The 19,183-nt window shown below is 42.5% G+C and overlaps 2 protein-coding genes and 1 long non-coding RNA gene across 4 annotated transcripts; 2 read left to right on the forward strand and 1 right to left on the reverse strand.

Moving 5' to 3' along the window:
• Positions 1 to 488: 488 nt before the first annotated feature.
• Positions 489 to 15,906, reverse strand: LOC148385167 (uncharacterized). Of its 2 annotated transcripts, XR_015863559.1 has the most exons (5): positions 15,659 to 15,906; positions 6,474 to 6,877; positions 5,722 to 5,803; positions 5,443 to 5,606; positions 489 to 3,976 (listed from the first exon to the last, which is right to left on the reverse strand). It is a non-coding gene; the product is annotated as an uncharacterized LOC148385167 (long non-coding RNA). The 2 variants fall into 2 exon arrangements; XR_015863558.1 differs by having other exon boundaries at positions 489 to 5,606.
• vgll2b (vestigial-like family member 2b) lies at positions 5,447 to 10,188 on the forward strand. Its single transcript, XM_088401399.1, has 4 exons — positions 5,447 to 5,809; positions 6,446 to 6,827; positions 8,351 to 8,785; positions 9,189 to 10,188. The coding sequence occupies exons 1-4, from the start codon at positions 5,723 to 5,725 to the stop codon at positions 9,230 to 9,232; spliced, it is 948 nt and encodes a 315-aa protein (XP_088257525.1). The 5' UTR covers positions 5,447 to 5,722; the 3' UTR covers positions 9,233 to 10,188.
• On the forward strand, positions 11,480 to 13,538 carry ctsl.1 (cathepsin L.1). The gene is made up of 9 exons (XM_088400876.1): positions 11,480 to 11,603; positions 11,733 to 11,837; positions 11,933 to 12,075; positions 12,144 to 12,341; positions 12,410 to 12,601; positions 12,668 to 12,833; positions 12,910 to 13,015; positions 13,098 to 13,209; positions 13,292 to 13,538. Exons 2-8 carry the CDS (start codon positions 11,738 to 11,740, stop codon positions 13,195 to 13,197), a joined length of 1,005 nt encoding a protein of 334 aa, XP_088257002.1. The 5' UTR covers positions 11,480 to 11,603; positions 11,733 to 11,737; the 3' UTR covers positions 13,198 to 13,209; positions 13,292 to 13,538.
• Positions 15,907 to 19,183: the final 3,277 nt, after the last annotated feature.

Genomic DNA, 19,183 nt, shown 5'->3' on the forward strand with positions numbered 1-19,183 from the left:
TCATATATATTAGTCATATGAAGCTTGTGGGGCAGTTATCTTTGGGCTCTATTAATTTAAAATCCAACCTGGCTGTATCTTAACTAACCAGGCACTTTATTCCACTAAAACGAACATTTCTTGTAACGGCGCTCTCTTTCCACAAGGTGGAACACTACTGTAATTATACGTAGTAGTACTTTTTTCTTGCCTATGCCACTAGTGAATGGCCATTGTGTCCGATGTTTGCGTATTGGCCACTAGGGGGCAATTTATTACGTACAGACATACAAAATATGTAATTGATTTAATGCAAAAAAAAAAAAGACAGTTGCAACTGAACTGGAGTAATCTTAATCAAGGTAGAGGATTAATAAAATGCGTGAAAGTAATTTAGGTTCTTTCTGTACGTGTTGGTTCTTTTTTGCTTCAATGCTTGTATCTTTAGCACTTAACACATACTTTGCAATGTGTCTTAGCACTAAGTGAGCAGACTTTTTCCCCATTCTTTCATTTTATTGGAACAGCATATCAGAACATACAAAAATGTCTTAAAAAACATTCAACATAACTCCCAGGAGAGCAGTAGTTACATATTAAATTACATACATGCATATATTTTAAAAATAACATAAATGCATACTTATTAAGTTAACAATACATACAACTAAAAGACATACATAAATAAATAAAAGCATTCAGATGTTGTAAAGCTGGGTCGCTTGTAAGTCGAGGTACCACACTATATTGGGCGAGGTCACGGGGGTCGCAAAATAATCATGCCTCATCAAATTTTGGAAATGTTGCTGTAATGTTACTTCACCCCCTTTGTAGCTTCTGTATTAAGAACTGCTTGAGGCCAAAGGTTGGTCAGATGGCATGCGACTAAATTGCGCCTAAGAACACATGACACGGGCCAGGAATAACCCCACCCTTAGCGTCACACAAACACACACTCCAAACCCTCCGGCAGGGGTGAACAATCGTGCACGTTTGAAAACTACATTGTGCAACAGTTGGTGCTATTGAACAAAAAGGTAGATATGCAGAGAGCGAGTGCTGCAGCACGGTAGCAGCAGCAACATTTTCGGACTTGTGAACATGCTCAGAAGCGGAGGTACGGCATGCATGGATCATATTCATCCTTTCAACTCTCAATCACTTTTGAGTGCTTGACTTGTCCTCTCTCTCTAGAGGGCAGCTGCCCGCCACGGAGTGGGACAGGTGGCGTGGCCCGCAGAAGAGTCCCGGCCAATAAAAATAACTGTAGGGCTCCATGATGTCACCCATGAGCAAATCATAGCTATGAAGAACCAAATAAATCATATATATATATATTTTACATTCATACTTGCATAGCATCGTCAGCTCTAATAGACAGCGTGGCCCAATTAGTCATGGGATTCATCATCGGCATGTTGATCGACGTGGCTGAACGTAGTGTGTAAGGAGCTCGCACTAGTTTTCAACCAGTCTCCATGCATTTAAAAATTTTAAGTGTCACAACGGCGTAGGTATAAGGGCAAATAATAAGGTCAAATAAAAATGCTATGTTGGGATTATTCAATAGAAACATTGAATTCCCCTTGTGGTTATGATATTTCATCAGCTGCTACCAAACCATACAGAAAAAGCAAAGAGTAAAGAGTCTCTGTTCCTAAATGACGGCTTTATAAAATAAGATAATCTGCGTTATTTTTACCGAGAATTGTCGTCATTTTTTGTACAGTTGTGCTGTTTTCGCTACATCTGCCCACCGGCGATTGGATTGAACGAAGGGGTCAGACCGCTTTGTCCACTCGCATCCTCAGCCAGTTGCCAGAGAGCGCGTGCAAACTAAAGCCGGAGTCTGATCTCACTTCCATACCGAGCATTCTGAGGCCACAACACCATGCTGCCCATGCGGAACCCGATCTGTCGTAAATCTTGCCTCTTTGACCATGTGACATGCCGAATTTGTGATTTCACCCTCCGTCAACCCCCACCTTCGATCCCGCGGCACACGGTGCGCAAATGTCAGGCAGAAGGGCGACAATTCCGCATGTCTCAGTTGCTCTTTCGGTGCATGTTGTCCATGCGCCTGAATAATTTTGCCCCTGGGCCTGTGTAGCCATGACATCCTGGTGTGCATTTGTGTGAATTTGCGATTGTGTGCGTGCATAACTGGAGTGACCCATCTCCGCTTTAGCGGCGGGACACTTTCAGTAAGGGGATGTCAGGAATGTGGCACTTGTCAGCCTCCCCGACGATGCTGTTAATTCACATTCTGTCCGTTTCAAAGTGTTAGAATAAACTGCAAGCGTTCAGGCTATTTAACTTGGACTGGGAGTCTCATCAGTGTGTTTAGCATCGCTTGAATCCTTTTCCTCACGAAGCTCGCTAGAAAATCCTTACTGCATTATTGTCTAATTAGCTCCTTAAGCTAACGGAATTTCACTTAAGCTGTCTAATTGGATGTTTGGTAGAAGACGTCTAAGTGCAGACATAAAACTCCTTGTGATAACAAGTGACAAGCAGCTAGCTAACTTTGGGCGAGTTAGCAGAAATCCTGGACCGGTTAATCACTTCTTCTCTTTGTGTTGGAAGTAACAAGGACATTTTTCATAAATTATATGTCAGGCAGACATAAAACAAGTGACAAATATATAGCAGCTAGCTAACTTTGGGGGAGAGTTAGCATACACGCTGGTGTTGGAAGTAACCAGGACAGTTTTAAAAAATTGTGTCAGGCCATTCTGTCAATATCCTGTTTCAATGTTGAAGACACAGCGGATGTTCTGTTACGGTTCTTTTGCAGTCATTTTGCAAGATATTTTATAGACACTCCTTCGACCTTCTATTATAATTATTGCTGCTTTATCCATATTGCCCTGAACACAACATACTTCTTTATCGAAGCTTCCCAATGTTTTGCATGTCGGTCTATGTGCACAATGGGGAAGTTGTCTTGGGAAGAAAATACCCGCACACTTGCACATCACCGAGGATTTATCACCAACATTTGTGTACGGCCATGAGAGAGGCCAGACCTGTCCATATGTGGTGGCCCTGCATGTGTGTGTGTGCGCGCATGTTTCCGATGACACTGCGGAGATGATTTTGAGCAGCTGAAAAGAGTTTGTGTGGAAGCGCGCAGCTGTACATCTCTGTCTTGGACATATATACACACACACACAGCAGTGGAATCCCAAGGTCTGACCCCCTTGAGACTAAGCCAGACTGAGACCTTAATAAAGGCCTTGTTGTTTCAGGGGCTCGGCTGGTCGGTTTCGAGTTTGGGTCTCTGCAAACTCATCTGTACTTTGCACTCGCCATTAATCTTATTTTTACTTTGGATTTGCAGTATTCTTATAATGCTTATAAAGTCTCTGCATTATACACAGTCGGGTATTTCTAGTATAAACTATTAACGGCGATGTTGTAATGAAGTTCTAAATAAAACCGGGTTGCCGTTAATGTGTCAGCTAGCCTGCGATCCCTCAGCCAATGGGAGCGTTTGCTCGTTCAAACTACTTTTACCAGGGGCGGGGTCTGGATGGGTCACAGGGAGTGATGTAACCTCTGTTTATTTTCGGCATATACGTGTAAATGTAGACACACGCAAAAGCAAGCAAGCGCACTCTCAGCCAAATTATTGAACATAGTGTTCTGATATAACAAATGATCAAATTACCTTAGATCAATTAAGCAGAAAACGGCATGCAAAGACCATTTAAGAGTAAAAATGTTTTAACTGGTTTGATCATTTTTATTTGACATTTGATTAGGCCTTTTTGTCACACATATTTGGACCAATATATCAATGTGACCTTTCGACCTGCCTTCCATATTTGTGGCACTCTTGGCACACTATCTAGTTGAATTCATTGTCACATGACCTGGGCAAAGTTGTGGGCGTGGCTTAGACAGTATGAGAACAAGCAACCATTTTGGATTGTTTCGATTTTTTGGGCATCCATTGAACTGTTCAACCGGGCCTTCTGGTCCAGACATGATTCTGTTGGTCAGAAGAACGAGGTCAGAAAGTGGCAGAGAAAAGTCCGCCCTTGCCATGAATACTATTAGTGGCATCTCTTGCCGTCCGTCAGCTGCAGCTGTTGATCACGCTGCTGCAAGACTGAACGCTTTAGCATTGCATCACTCCCTCTGAATTTGACGCTATTCTCTCACATCACGCTAAAGCGGGCAAAGCTAAGCTGCTCAGCAAAACGGTATTCAACTGCACGATTGCTCTCAGGAGCTTGTCCCGCTGCCTTAGCGCGGTGACAACCCGCCGCCAGCTATTCATACAATGCACGTCGCCGGCATAGCGAGATGTTGGTCATGTTCTGCGGCGCGGAGGACGCGAGCAGGAGGGGGACGACGTAACTTCCCAAGGAAGCTTGTCCACTGGCATACATCAGAGACATTCCACCTCATTTGACACTCGTCCATGGAATTCTGCACATTTTGCGCACTGTCCTCCAGGGCATTCCGAAGTGCCCGTCAAATAGACTGGCGTGGCCAAATAGCAGTTAAAACAAGAGTAGTTGGGCGACCAATAAAGCTGCCTTTTCTAATTAAAAAAGAAAAACTGCAACTTGCTTTCTTCATATGAGGATTTTCATAATTGAGCAATACATTTTTAATACAAAATATGCCATGTACGACTACTAATTTGTAATAATTGAAGCACTAGCTGACTTTCTCCTCCATGTTGGTACAGTACGAGCAGTGTATGCAACCTATAGTTGACACCTACGTGTGGTTCTGTGAGCACACTAAATACTTGAGATGGCTCAAAGGTTTACTTGGCAACCAATGGCTGTTTTAAGAGCATGGATACACTTTTGACTGGCCACACAACACAAAGGGAAATAAAGCGCTTGATCCACACAATCAGCAGCTCATTGAGTGATGAGTAATTGACTAGTGAGCAGCGAAGATGAATCGTTTGATTAAATAATGTAAAATAGCAGCTGTCCTTTCTGATTAGTTTTTTTTTTTTTTTTGGTCATTTATATATACATGAAAAATTTCAATCAGAGCTTTCAGACTGATTTAAAAAAACATCTTTATATTTTTTCTAGCATGTTTTTTTGATTATTATCATTTTTTGTTTTTAAGTTTGACCTATAATAGCTGCGACATTTCTGAAAAAAAAAGAAAAGATTTCTGTTGTGAATTTAAAATAATTCCCAAATACTCAATATATTACTAGATTACATATTTTATGAAAACCTGATGTGTTGAGAGAAAAAAACAAGGGCACCTTCGGATTCGGTGCATATAAAAAAACTTGTGTCTCTCTCATTCAAAAAAATGGAGTGAAACAATAGTGTAATTTGCACACTTGGCATTCCAGTCCATTTCCAAAATGAACAGAAGGTATTCGGAATGCAATGGGATCAGTGTTGGTGGTTGGTTGGTGGTCCGCAAAGTGGGAGGAGTTGGCGCAGAGATGTACAGGACAGTCCTACTTACCCTCAGCGCCCAACACATTTTGCCGCCGCAGCTGTTGTGGCGCCCGTGCACACCCGCACGCATTTGCGCACACTTAAGTGTGCTCCTTGAGCGGCGGCGACCGCATGTCCATTCAGGCTGCCGCTCTCTGCTCCGCCGCCGTCTTCTCGGGTTGCCTCTCCAGCCTGCACACACACACACACAGACACACACTCAACGCAGGCAAAGTGGAATGTTGTCGCCGTCTTGCTGGGAAAAGTGGTATTCAGCAGAAGAGTGAAGAAGACTGCGTTGGTTTACCATGAGCTGTTTGGATGTTATGTACCCAGCCTATGGACATTACGCCTCGTACGCAACCAGCGCTCCTGCTTTCATCAACACGCTACAGGTAGAAAAAAAAAATCATTTCATTATCATAATTATTATTATTAGTATACAAAAGGGATGAGCTGTCCAGAAAATGAATGAATGTGTTATCTCAATTGTATTCTCAGCCTGGATTGTAGTGTGGATAAAAAAAAATGTTCACCCTCCACACTTTTCAAGTTCCAAGTATTGCTTTGCAGGTTGCAAAAATGTTAGTTGCATAAATATACTTTGGAGGTAATACTAAATATGACAAAAATATCTATATGTAAGGCTATAGTACTTTGTGCATACCTCTACGCTCTTATAAATTATATTTTATATATATATTTATATATATGCATGGTGTTTAGCCTCACTAGTAGCCAGCGGAAGCTCGTTAATTACTAGCTGGTGCGGCGGAGTAAGTAAGTAGCACCTAGCTCTCCATAAACTATGTAGAAGTGATTTGAGCGAACATTTCAAAGCAAAAAATTCTGGTTTACTTTTGGCTATATTTTGATGTGACTCAAAATGCACATTTTGTCTCGCAAACCGCAATGTGAAATTGATAACTAACGTTCAAAATCCAGTGTCTGACTTTACAACACACAGTTGGTCTATAAATCTGGAAATGGATATCTATGACACCTGTCCCATCTCTTCTCATTGTTGTCAGACTCCCAGTGGTGTGAGTAGCACCTCACCTCCGTGCCGGGATTTTATGGACACTCCCAGACGTCCCGAGGGAATGTCCGCCGTTCAGGGCAGCGTCGGCGGACCGCCGACCTCGTCGTCTTCAGCCGCCTCATCTTCTTCTTCTTCCTCTTCCTCCTCATCTTCCTCCTACACGTCGGCGGCCCAGCGGCCCGACGAGGGTCCTAAGAACAAGCAGGATGGCCCCGACGCTGAGTACCTGAATTCCCGTTGCGTGCTTTTCACTTACTACCAGGGGGACATCAGCAGCGTGGTGGACGAGCACTTCTCTCGAGCTCTCAGCTCCTATATGGACGGCGAGGGAAAGCGGCGCGCTGCGGAGCAACAGGTCGCCGGTACTCCAGGTATGGTGGACGTTTGGATTATATGACCTTTTATAGGTCAATTCCAGTTCCTGTAAATTCATAGATAGTAGATTCTTATGTCAATTCACATTTTTGAGGCATAGTAAAGACTATTTTACGCTGGTCATTCTGGATGCGGTCTTTCTGACCTCACTTTGTCTTCACGCATAATGTCAATATGACCTAGCAGCCTCACAGATGCTCCATTTGAAAGGTGGCAGATTCGCCTGCATGGCATCTTTTTGGACCACACAGGATGAGCATCAGACAGGTGTTATTTGGAACTATTCTCAGTAGGAGAGGTCAGAGGTAATGAGGTTCACGCGAGCTGTGTAAATTCAAGGGTGGCCTCAGGGTAACATGGTGGAAAGTCAAGACTGATCACAGCTGGAGAGTTAGTAAATAATTTTTCCCTCGAAGAAATTTGCAAACAGTTGCCCTCCTCAAACCTATATATTTTATATTATATATATTTTATATTATATTTACGTATACTTTATATTATATTTTTTTATTATATATATTATATTGATTTTTTTTTCCTGGCTAAAAATGATTCACTCGCGTCTCAAGGTGCCGCCACACCTTTAAAACACCCAAATGATTTTTAAAACCGCACTCGCCATTGCATCACTAGTCAGCCCACCTGCACGAGGCCTTTCGGACCACGCTTTTGTGACGCGTCATGTCAGTACAACGCACGTCCTGCCTCACAACACATGCTAAGTTTGTCCACGGCGCTCAGCACACAGCCCCGCGGCGGGCGTATCCTCCTTCAAAGACATCGCCCCCCCTCACCCCCCCACAATGGCCGGTCAGATTTATACGCCATGTGATCGGACACTACCCCTTGCAGCGCCACGCCGTATCTCTTTTCCAGAAGAATATCTAAATATAAAAGCCTACTGCTAAAAACGTATAATGGCCCGCTAACATTCTGTCAAGGGCGAGGAGGAGCAGGACGAGGAGGGGTGAGAGGGCGCAAAAAAAAAAAAAACAACAGGTGGGGGTGCAGGGCACTGAAGAGAGGGGCAGCCGGTGCTCGCATAGGGTCACTGTTGTGCGCGCTTGAGTGTCTTTTAAGACCTTCATGAGGACCGAGTTGACATGATAGTGCGAGATGTCACCGTGGACGGTGATTTAAGACTCTCGGGGCTGCCTCTAGGTCACGCCGTCTGCCTTATATAGATGGCGCTTTGGGATATAGGCGCCCTCGCAAGTTACATGTGCTTGTGTTTATTTCTGTGTCTTGTTGGAGCTAGCGCAGTGTGACAGTATGATCCAATGGGGAAGATATCTGGGCAAGAGGGCTAAGCCGTCATGTGACTGCCATCTACAATTCGCCACGCACCCGCTTCTCTTTTTAAGCCTCGTTTCCACCGGGCTACAGTTCAGTTTGGTACACGGCTATTTTTTGTTCAAACAGAAGCGCTTTTTCCATGGGTTGCACTAAATTTATGATCAAATTAAGTGAAATTTGTGCAAGTGCTGAATGGCCATCTAATTGACACTCTCCCCATCAGACACGCCTTCACCGAGCAGCCGACGGAGTTTCCCTCCATCCTTCTGGGACAGTAACTACTCGTCACCTCAAAGCCGCGCACACTGCGAGACGGCGGCTCCTTCCTATTCCATGGACCCCTACGCGTCGGGGCTACACCCGGGCCTACCCCACCCGCATTCTCACCCGCACGCTCACCCCCACCCTCACCCAGCGGAGAGCTGGGGATACACCCAGGCTCAGGCCTACGGGCCTCCAAGGCCTCTCCACGAACTGTACTCGCCTTCCACTTTGGAGCCCCACTACGGGCCCCTGCTCATGCCCACTGTTCGGCCGGCCCACTTGCCCACCTTGCCGAGCCACTACGAAGTAAGCAAACTGGAGCCCACGGCCACTTGGCCCGGCCTGCTACCTCCAGGGGACGTCGGGCAGACACTGGCCCTCAACATGGATGCAGGTAAATGAAAACATGACTTATAAACTTATAATTTAACTATTATTGAGGTATGAAATTGATTTTTTCTGCATTGCATTCCAAATCCATTAAAAAATGTCAGGCGTACTCGCATTGTATAGGGCAGTATAACACTTTATGTAAGATATTTCTGCCATCTAGTGGTGATGGGTTGTATTACAACTCAAACTGCCACTGCACAATTGTAACCCATGAATTCACTTTTTTTTAAAAATATATATATTTTAGATTTCTCCCTTTGACAAAAAAATCAAAAACGATCGCAATCCTCGCGAATGCACCAGTCAATACTTGTTAAAAAGCACGTTCGGCTGAAATAGGTTCCATGACAACGGGCGCTCGTTTTTTTCCAGACATGCTCCTAATCAGTATTATGCTTTCTCAGGCCTGCAGCAACACAAGAAAGGCAAGGAGCTCTACTGGTTCTAACGAAGCCCACATTCACATTGACCACAGCCAATTAGTCCCTGGACCTTCTCCGCTATTGAACAAGTGTGTCCCCTTTATCCCATGCACACACACACAAACACACACAACTGGCCTCCCCTGACAGCCTGGCTCCTGGTGGATGCGAGTGCACCATGGAGATAACGTATAATCTGGACCGCCTTCGCCATGTCCCTCTCCGGAGGCAGACCCTGGCATAGGGAGACGCCATGTTGGACCCAGAAAAACAGACTTTCGTTGATCAAGGGATGAACTTGTGTGGGGGGGGGGTCGTTCCAATGTGCCTGGTTATCTCCATTTCAAGCTTTTGGTTTGTCATTGGCCAAAATTTCATTTGAGAAGATGGGGATTTTTACTTTGTTACTGACGAGATCGTGTTTCTATTTATTGGTGTTTTATTTGAATTGTTTGCTATATAGGCCAGTGCTTCTGCTAAGATTGTGGTTGGGTTTCTTTGCTTTGTTCCAAAGAGATGTCACACAAGTGACGACACAGGATTTTTTTGTGGCCATTGTGATCATTTAAGGGAGAGGTCACCATTTTTTTTATGTGTTCTTTGGATTTGTCGCATTTAATTCTCCCTTGTTTCAATCAGGAGCCTCTCTTTTCTTTTGTGCGTGTTATTTCTTTCTCCATTTAGTTTGTGTCCAAAAAGATTGTGATGTCAATAAATATTTTTATGGTAAAGCAGTAAAATAAGTCATTGATCAAATAATTGAGCTGAGAACTTTCAATATGTTGTCATCATCCTTCAATTTTTAAAAAAAAAATAGACTAACAAAAATGTGCACCCCCCAACTTCAAGTTAATGTTTGAGCATAAAAATTGTCACTTCAAACAATTGTTGCCTAAATTGTGCTTGGAAATCTTTTGTCGCAATCCCAACAAAGAAACGTAGATGTGATGAAGCTGGCCTCCTGTCTCCATTTTGAATTCCTGTTCGCATTCACACCTTGTCACCTATAAAGTGGCAACGAGCACCGAATGCCAACTATGCGGAACCGGAGACGACGCCGAGCATGCCAGCTATGCGCCCAATGTTGTTGTGTTATTGATCCGATAATCAGATTATGCCCGTCTGGGCCACTGTCACAATTTAGCGGCTGCTATGTGTGAATCCTACCCTGCTCGCAAGCATGCGTTTGGACGCAGCCAACTATGTGATTGGCTCTAAGCTGGGCAAATACATACGGTAATGAAATTAAATGAGTTAGCCATCACGGGTCCAAGCATTTATAGTGCCTTATTACACTTGACTTGAGGTACATTACACACCGGATTTGCTGGGATGTATTTTGCTGTTGCTATGCGGACATAATTATTATCACGTTGTAATCATAAACACAACATGGCATTCATAACAATTATGTTTATTACGCAATCCAGAGTAAAATTAAACAAGTATAATAAATAATTTGATTGAGATTCAAATTCAACCACTTGCCCAATGTTGAATAGGTTTCAGTGCAACTACACTAAAGGTGAAATGCTGCCCTCTGTTGATCAATTTGTAACATTGCAATGATGACACTGCAGGATACAATACAATCAAAATCATAAAAAGAAATATTTGAGAAACAACACAATATCTGTAACTTATAAGTTAAGAAAACACGACAAATCCGGTTTAATTTGTGGGTTTCAATTCTGGGCAGAAGGATTGCATAATTATCACAACCTTGCAACTTGACTCCCACAAAGTTAATGTTTCATTTTCCCAATAGCAAACCAGTTCTCATGACTGTCATGTGCAAGTGAGAAGTAGAAAAAAAGGGAAAAGAAAAATGTACACTCCTGAGAGAATGATGGGAAAGTGTCGGAATCCTGCAACTTTCTACATTGCTCATAACAGTTGTTTTTTTTTTTTTTTTTTAGCAAAACAACAAGAGCTACAGTGTTGTACTTGACCCAATTCAACAGCCCATCTACCTTTCCCACACAGATATAAATATAAACTACACTATAAAATAAACTATGAACAGATTTAAATATAAACTCTAATGCAGACTGGCTTTTTTTTTTTACTCGGCATGTAAATTGAAATGTCAACCGCATTTGCCAAAACGGAAAGTGACAAAAAAAAAAACCCAGTTTGGAGTCATAGTTCACTGTAATGACCGAAACATCTGCTGACTTTCTAATAATCTACTCTAGATTCCCAAAAGAATTGCAACACAACGACCAGTCACGCTTCATTTCCCCATTTCAATGATTGATTTTTATAGGCTGCTGACAGCCACCTGACTGGACACACCGCAGGTCATATAAAAAGTGAGCTATATAAGAAAATGTCCTGATGCCTAAATTCCTGGTTACGCTGCAGTTATCGACACAAACACACACACCGAGGCAGGTAAGCAGCTCCAAAAGCGCACACACACACTGCTGGTGGGAGACCTTTGACCTCATCATTTACTACAGCAACTTAAAAAAAAAAAAAATTTTACATTTTTCTTTATTTTTTCTTTTTATTTCATGTCAGACAAGATGAAGCTGCTTCTGCTTTCTGCTGCCTTTCTGGCTGTGGCCAGCTGTGCGAGCATCTCCCTGGAGGATCTAGAGTTCCACGCATGGAAGCTCAAGTTTGGTGAGGCATTCATTTGTCGTTACATAGCATCCAGCTACCTAAATATGAACAGAATCCAAATCGGCGACGATAACTCTTCTTGTTCTGATCGGCAGGGAAGTCCTACAGTTCTCCGTCAAAAGAATCTGAACGCAAGGACATCTGGCTAAACAATCGCAAACTGGTCCTCATGCACAACATGTTAGCCGAGGAGGGCATCAAGTCCTACCGCCTCGGCATGACCTTCTTCGCGGATCTGGTTAGGGAAACTCCTTAGCCGCTTCAAATGCAAATTCTTACGACTAATACATTTTTTTCCCCAATCAGGAAAACAAAGAGTACAGGCAGTTGGTTTCCAAAGGGTGCCTGCTGCACTTCAACACTTCTATCCCTCGGAAGGGTTCCACCTTCTTGCCGTCGTTCCACGAAGCTGATCTGCCACACACCGTGGATTGGAGAGACAAGGGATACGTCACCGATGTCAAGGATCAGAAGCAGTGCGGCTCTTGTTGGGCTTTCAGCACAGTACGTAAAGTATCAATCGCCGCCCCGGTTGCCTTCTGTCGATTAAATTTATTCCTGCCTTTGTTCAGACGGGATCTTTGGAGGGTCAGACCTTCAGGAAAACGGGCAAGTTGGTGTCTTTGAGCGAGCAGCAGTTGGTGGACTGCTCGCGTGACTTTGGCAACATGGGCTGCATGGGAGGCCTCATGGATGACGCCTTTCAGTACATCCAGAAAAACGGGGGAATCGACACCGAGGAGTCTTATCCTTACGAGGCTGAGGTAAACTGAAAGCCTTTAGGTCAAAATTTTTAAGCATCAGTGTCTTTTGTCCGCTCTCCAAAATAGGATGGAAAATGCCGCTACGACCCAGCCAACATCGGTGCCACCTGCACGGGATACGTCGACGTGAAAAAAGGCGACGAACGTGCCCTGAAGGAGGCAGTGGCTACAGTCGGACCTGTGTCGGTTGCCATTGATGCTTCGCATGTCTCCTTCCAGCTTTATGAATCAGGTGACGGACATTAATGGGATCCCAGTGATACGTATAAAATACTTCGATCTGAGACTCTCTTTGCATTTGCTGACAGGCGTCTACGATGAACCACAGTGCAGCAGCTCTGAGTTGGACCACGGAGTTCTGGCTGTAGGTTACGGCACGGACAACGGACAAGACTACTGGCTGGTCAAGAACAGGTAAATTACTTGACAATGTTATTGTTATCCAAGGCCTCATGTATGTAGTTTATTTACATTGTTAATGGCTAAATTTTTCTAGCTGGGGTCTAGATTGGGGAGACAAGGGCTACATCATGATGAGTAGGAACAAACGCAACCAGTGTGGAATCGTGACTGCAGCAAGCTACCCCTTAGTGTGAACACGTTCGGAGGTAAAAAAAAAAAAAAATTCCAAAATACTCACAAGCGATTACAATTTGTCATTAATAATGTTCTGGTTTTTTGGATTCTCAGGGAAGGAGCCAGAGGAGAAGAAAAAAAATGATGACAGACAATATTTGATTTGATAAACTTGTACTTTGTATATGCTGACCTTTTTTTAAATTTTCAAATATCAAACTGATTGCAAGACCTTCATCACAAAAATGTACCCCTCTTCAAATTTGTATAAAAGAATCTGACTTGTTGAACAGGTTAAGATCTTATTCTGGTTCATCTGTGCACTATTAAGTTTCCACAAATAAAACTGCAAAGCCTGAAAGGATTCATCTCATTTGTCAAGGCCAATTGAGTTTGAGTGCCTTTCATTTTACTACCTGCTATCAAACTCGAGTGCATATCACATGACGTTGAGAACATAGAAACACGCATTTTTCAAAGTGCTGAAATGAAAAAGATTGTTATCTACATGACACCGAGGAGGCTAAGTTCAAACTTACACTGTGGGCTTTACAAGTAGCTCCTGCTAACTCTGCCCCTAGTTGTCATGATAACAAGATTTATTCTCCTGTTGGCACACTCCATGAATTTAAGCGGCTAAATTGACAAAAAGGTTTAGTGGGTGTTTAACATGGATGAAAAAAAACCCAGCGAGTTGGGGTCATTCATAAAAAATTAAGTTACTTAAGTGCTGACCTCATCACCATTTTACAAGCAGTCTGTTGGGCATTGAAGAAGGATCGTCAGTGACCTCATATTATTATTTATATTTTAAAACTACATTTTCAGCTCCATCAACTAGTGTAATAAAAGATTACTCTCGCTAGATGGCGCCACTTGACTGCTGAAAAGCAGTTTAACATCTTCGGCTGGTTTTCCATTAATTAAAGTGCAAAGTTAGATGTTTTGCTTTGATTATATAAACTATTTTATTAAATCAATCAATCAAATAATCAATCAATCAATTAAAGACTGAAAGACCATCATAATCGAATTTAATTGTGAGAAATAGATGGCGCCCTCTGCTGGACAAGACCTGGCGTCACCGCGCTGGACAGTGCAATAAGAAATCAAGTGGGAAAAAAAAGGCATTCTACATCTACAGTGCTATACTTATGAAGATGAAGTTCAGCGGAAAATCACCAATTTTTAGGAAGAAATATGAGGAAAAGCTCAAATTTTGCTTTGACTTTGGAGGCATATTTTTTTGTCGGAATGAGGAACTGTACTACTGCAGGTGCATTCAAATTTTAGGTTATATTCTTTTCCCCTGCTGTTTTTCATTTCTATTCAGGTGCATGAACAAGTAAAATCCCGCTGTGGCATCGATCGTCTATCAATCCCATCCTTCCATGCTTGATCTCTCCATCCTCTTCCTTTATCCAAGCTATACATTTATCATGAACAGTACACCCGCTTATTAAGTGAAGGAGGCACAATGTGAGAAAACAACAAAAAGAGGAAAAATCAGCCAATTACACCCCGACAAAGCATTTTGCATGTCATTGTGTTGGGAATTCACGCTTGATTGACTGAAAAGGCTTCTACCGAGCGCTGGCGAACAACATGCGGGGAGATGCCGGGGCCGATTCCGCCTGATGGATTGAATCATGAGCGCTCCAAACAAACACACGTACAGATCAAAGTACAAACACACTCTCTGGTGAGCTTTTAACAGTGCAAAGGTGTGCAATCACATTAGTATGCATGGAAAGGAGAAAAGCTTGCATACTGATTTTCACACTAAATATAAACAGTGTGCTATAGTAGTGGGAGGAAGATGAAGAGGGAGTAGAAACTAGACTGTAAGAGAAACCCACACTCCTACTTGCCTCCTTTTATAATATTGCTTCACTCGATGGAGTTGTATAGAAAAACAGATGGATTGGAAAGAAAAAAAAAACTCCGCAGGGACAAAGGCGTGTTATGTTAATGGCGTGACTCTACGACAGATGTTAGTTTTAGTCCTGTGATGTGTTGCTTGCCCTGCTTTGATTCCAGCGAGATTCACATCTTCAAAGTTGTTGTTCATTCTTCATTTTATTGCTTTGACTATAAAAGGCACCGATTATTCATAAAAAGATCCAGTTATTTGTGTGACACCCTTTGCGTGATCAATGTCAGTAAAATGCAAGCTGAAAACTAGAGCAGTGCTTGAATCGGGCCCAAAGCGCCTTATCGTTAAATAAAACAATCAGTGTTTGGAGAAACACCGTTTCGCTGCTCTGTAAGAACAACTCCGACTACTATTATTTACAATAAAAACAGAACTGGAGTCTTCAAGCATAACAACCCGAACTAGGCAGCAGGCGGAAATTATATGTCACAATTTGCCACAATATAACAAAACTCCACTTCTAAATAAACAAATAACCGTTCAAAAACAAAAAGCACATTTTCAATTTTCTTAGCCACCAAGTATGACAATCTTAAGGCACTTACATTTGTTGACGAATCAGTTTCGCAGTCCTCATTGAACCAAACTGGACTCCATGCGTGATAATCACCTGTGGCCGTGACTCCATATTTCAAGTCTGTGAAATGCACTTTTCTTTTTCTTCTTTGATATCTTGTGCTGAATCCACACAGAGCCTTTTCAAATTCTTCCATTTATTTCACTCATTTTGATGGCTTGTGCATTTAATATTAGTGTCAAGCGACCGAGACAATTAACTTGACACGCGTCAAGAGTCAGTCATAGACGGATGTAACAGAGAATCCGGTCATTTTTCAAAATAAAATATTTTTTTAAACTCCCGCAATGAAAACCCGGAAGTACTGTAAAAAATATTTGTGTAACAGACACATTTATTGCATATATTAACACCGCTCCTGTCAAAGACACATTTATTGCCAATATTGACATTTATTGCCTATATTGACATATACAATTGATAGTGTATTGAAAATGGGTGTTATTTTTTGCAGCACTGTTCTTTGTGTTTTGTATCACCGGGCCAACGACATGACCCCTTCTTGTACAGACTTATTTGCCTTGCATGCACCTTGTTACCTCTTGGCTTCCCTCCATTGCCTGACCCATTTTCTCACCTCCCGCTGCCATCGATAGCAGGAGCTAATAAGGCAATTAAAGCCTAATTAAAGGAGTCTTCAGATGATGTTGCTTATTTCTTTCTCTCTTTCCATCTACACGGACTAGTGCAACAACATTGAGAGGGAAAAAATATATCATGAAAGACTAGAAGGTTTATTCTTTATTGCTTCTCACCTCAAGGTTGCTGGTTGTGTGTGTTTATCTAAGCGGCCCACTCGTCGTCCAGAATCAAAGCGCTCGGTACATGATGTCAGACGGGGTTACCGCGCTGCTCGGCTTCCTGAATCAAAGTTGCGGATTAAAAAAGAAGATAAAGGTGGCGGTGCAAGTCAGATCATTTATTTGGGAGATAGATTTGTCCATGGAATTATGTATGTCGTCGTGTACCATCGCAAGGTGTTGTTTGTACACTGAAACAAAATCTTTGGCCCTAAATTAAAAGGCCTTTCGAATGCATTAGCCTTGTGGTAATTACGAGAAACTCGATTCGGAGGAAGACGACGGCCAAGCTGGATGACTTAAGCTGCAATGCTGGTAAATGGACTGAGAGTTAATTTAGTGAGCCGGAGGGTGAAACAGCCGTCGCTGAATGGGGACGGACGCGCCTCCATTTGCAATCTCGATACCCTCACTTTGCTTTTCAAGCCTTTCAATTAGATCGCAATTGCTAGATTATTAGGTTTTTTTTTTCTTCCCCAAGTGAGTACTGTTTTTAAGGGTAACCATAAACAACTGCTCTTTTGGGTTCATTTCAACGTAGTGATCAGGCTCAATCTATTAGTTTAGCACTTGGAGTGTATTTTAAGTTAAGATCCAAATGTGTGTGTTCGTGACTGCGCGTGGAGTGGGCGTGCATCGTGATGGCGCTGCCGTGACTCCCATCTTCTGGGAGCCAGATGGAGATGGAGCGAGCATCTACGCCCAACTCCTCTTGACATGTCTTCCCACAAACATCTCACACTGTCCTAATTCCTTCTGTCATTTTTACAAATCACTCACAAGTGAGGCTGGTCGTTTGATTTAATGACCCTGAGTTCAACCAAATCTCAAATGATCAAACTTCTCCAGGATAGACTCCAACTCAGCTAGGATCCTGAACAGAATTTTATGATGTAACTCGTTACTATGGTAACAATAGCGGCCCTGTGATTAGCACGGTAGATTGTTGGGAAGAATGTTCATATTGCAAAATGTCGGCACTAAGCCGGTAAGTGCTAACAGGCCGCCAGAGAAATAGCAGATGCCGTACAAATTGTTACCATCAAGCGAAGCTTTAAGAAATGACGCGCTCATAAATCTGGGAATCGACTTTCTGGGACATTCCCATTAACCACAAAAACAGCCACAAAACATTTACTAATCAATCTTTCATGCTTGTATACAAACATGAATTAGACTCTTTTTTTGCACCCCCCCGGTGATAAGTAGTTACTGAGAATTGCCTCGTTATTTTACAATCATTCTTTCATCACCTGGCATTTATGTGTCTGCTCCAATCCTGCTGAGTAGGTATTAGCTTGTTCCTCATTACTTTATAATTGCTGACTTTTTGTGCCCCCTCAACAAGAAATGAAAAAATGCTGAGTAAGTCGCTTAAGCGTGGATTAAGTGTCACTCCTTGAAGTCAAATAGCCTGCCTTCTCTCGGCTCTATTTTAGCTCGCAATCAAGTCGCATACTGTATGTGTCGCGACATGCTACATGCTTAGCATAGCATAATCGCATATTATTCTGTATCGGGTCAAGGAACTTATTCATTTTAATTATATTTGCTCTGACTTGACTGAGCCACTACTGATTGCTAACAAGCGGGATGGCTATTAGCTGGTGGTCAGTGCTAGCTAGTTTTCCGCTAGCTTGAATCCTACTCAACATTTTAATTACCACCGTGAGTGACTATGACATGTCACTTAGTTTTTTAGATTAAGCTAAACCATTTTTTTCTTTATGTGAACTATATTTAGGATTTAAACTATTCCTATGGGCAATTCTAAAGATTTTGTTGGTTTTCAACCCTGCTCTGTTTTTTGCTAATAGAGCCAAGTCAATCATTCATTTATGCATACTACATTCCAGTTTATTTATTTGTAAATCAGGCTGCGATGACGCAAACTTCCAGGCCAGCCCGGTGTGCGCTGCAAAGGCCAATCAAGCGATCACACAAAAGGGGTAAATTACCATATTCACAGTAACAAAATGGCTGCCTTAATTGCAGCTGTGTTCTTCACACCTCCTCATCACCATTTTCCTCTCCGCCAACAGCCCTTTTTTGTTATTCTTTTGCATTTCACTTCATTCCTACTCCAATCAGTCATCAGATGGCTATTGTGTGGATGCAGGAGGGGGTGTGAGAGCTTGCAGGGCTCGAACGAAGGCTGTCATCGTCGTGGCGCTGTGCACAATGAAAATATCAGACTGGCACACTTGGCTTGTCAGTCTTTCTATTTTGTCGCTCAAACGGTCCCCGTCGTGACAATTCTATTTGTTTCTCGACATCTTTTGTGCAAAAGTTCATCCCCATTTTTCAGACGGCTCGTTTGTCACTTTGCAATCCCTAATTGTTCGTCTGTGAGCCAAGGAAACATAATAGTAACTTCAATTTGAAACCACAAGATAGTCCCATTATGCATTTATCGTCATAACTTTGAAATGATCAATTTCCGAGCTGAATGTGAAAAGGACTTTTTGTGGTAAAATTATCGCATTTTTCAGCTAAGAGTCAAGCAATTTGAGAATTTAAAAAAATTACTATTTGATATTATGGGGGATGTAATTAAAGGAAAATTGAGCAGATTCTGTCAGAAAAGTTCCAGGACTTTTCTGCCATCACTACAAACAATCTCAGAGCCACGTTTGCCGTCTTCCATTGTTGCTCATAGTTTGTCTTTTCTCGTTTGCATTGCGCCACGATGT

Source organism: Syngnathus floridae, chromosome 16 (assembly GCF_059516105.1).
Source record: "Syngnathus floridae isolate MCC-2025c chromosome 16, RoL_Sflo_1.0, whole genome shotgun sequence".
Classification (NCBI taxonomy): domain Eukaryota; kingdom Metazoa; phylum Chordata; class Actinopteri; order Syngnathiformes; family Syngnathidae; genus Syngnathus; species Syngnathus floridae.

Bases quoted from the DNA above. Each gene is read 5' to 3' on its own strand.
- vgll2b (XM_088401399.1), top strand. From the start codon at position 5,723: ATGAGCTGTTTGGATGTTATGTACCCAGCCTATGGACATTACGCCTCG. The intron at 5,810-6,445 runs GTAGAAAAAAAA...CATTGTTGTCAG, and splicing joins CTTTCATCAACACGCTACAG to ACTCCCAGTGGTGTGAGTAG. The intron at 8,786-9,188 runs GTAAATGAAAAC...ATGCTTTCTCAG, and splicing joins GGCCCTCAACATGGATGCAG to GCCTGCAGCAACACAAGAAA.
- ctsl.1 (XM_088400876.1), top strand. From the start codon at position 11,738: ATGAAGCTGCTTCTGCTTTCTGCTGCCTTTCTGGCTGTGGCCAGCTGT. The intron at 11,838-11,932 runs GTGAGGCATTCA...TCTGATCGGCAG, and splicing joins CGCATGGAAGCTCAAGTTTG to GGAAGTCCTACAGTTCTCCG. The intron at 12,834-12,909 runs GTGACGGACATT...ATTTGCTGACAG, and splicing joins CTTCCAGCTTTATGAATCAG to GCGTCTACGATGAACCACAG.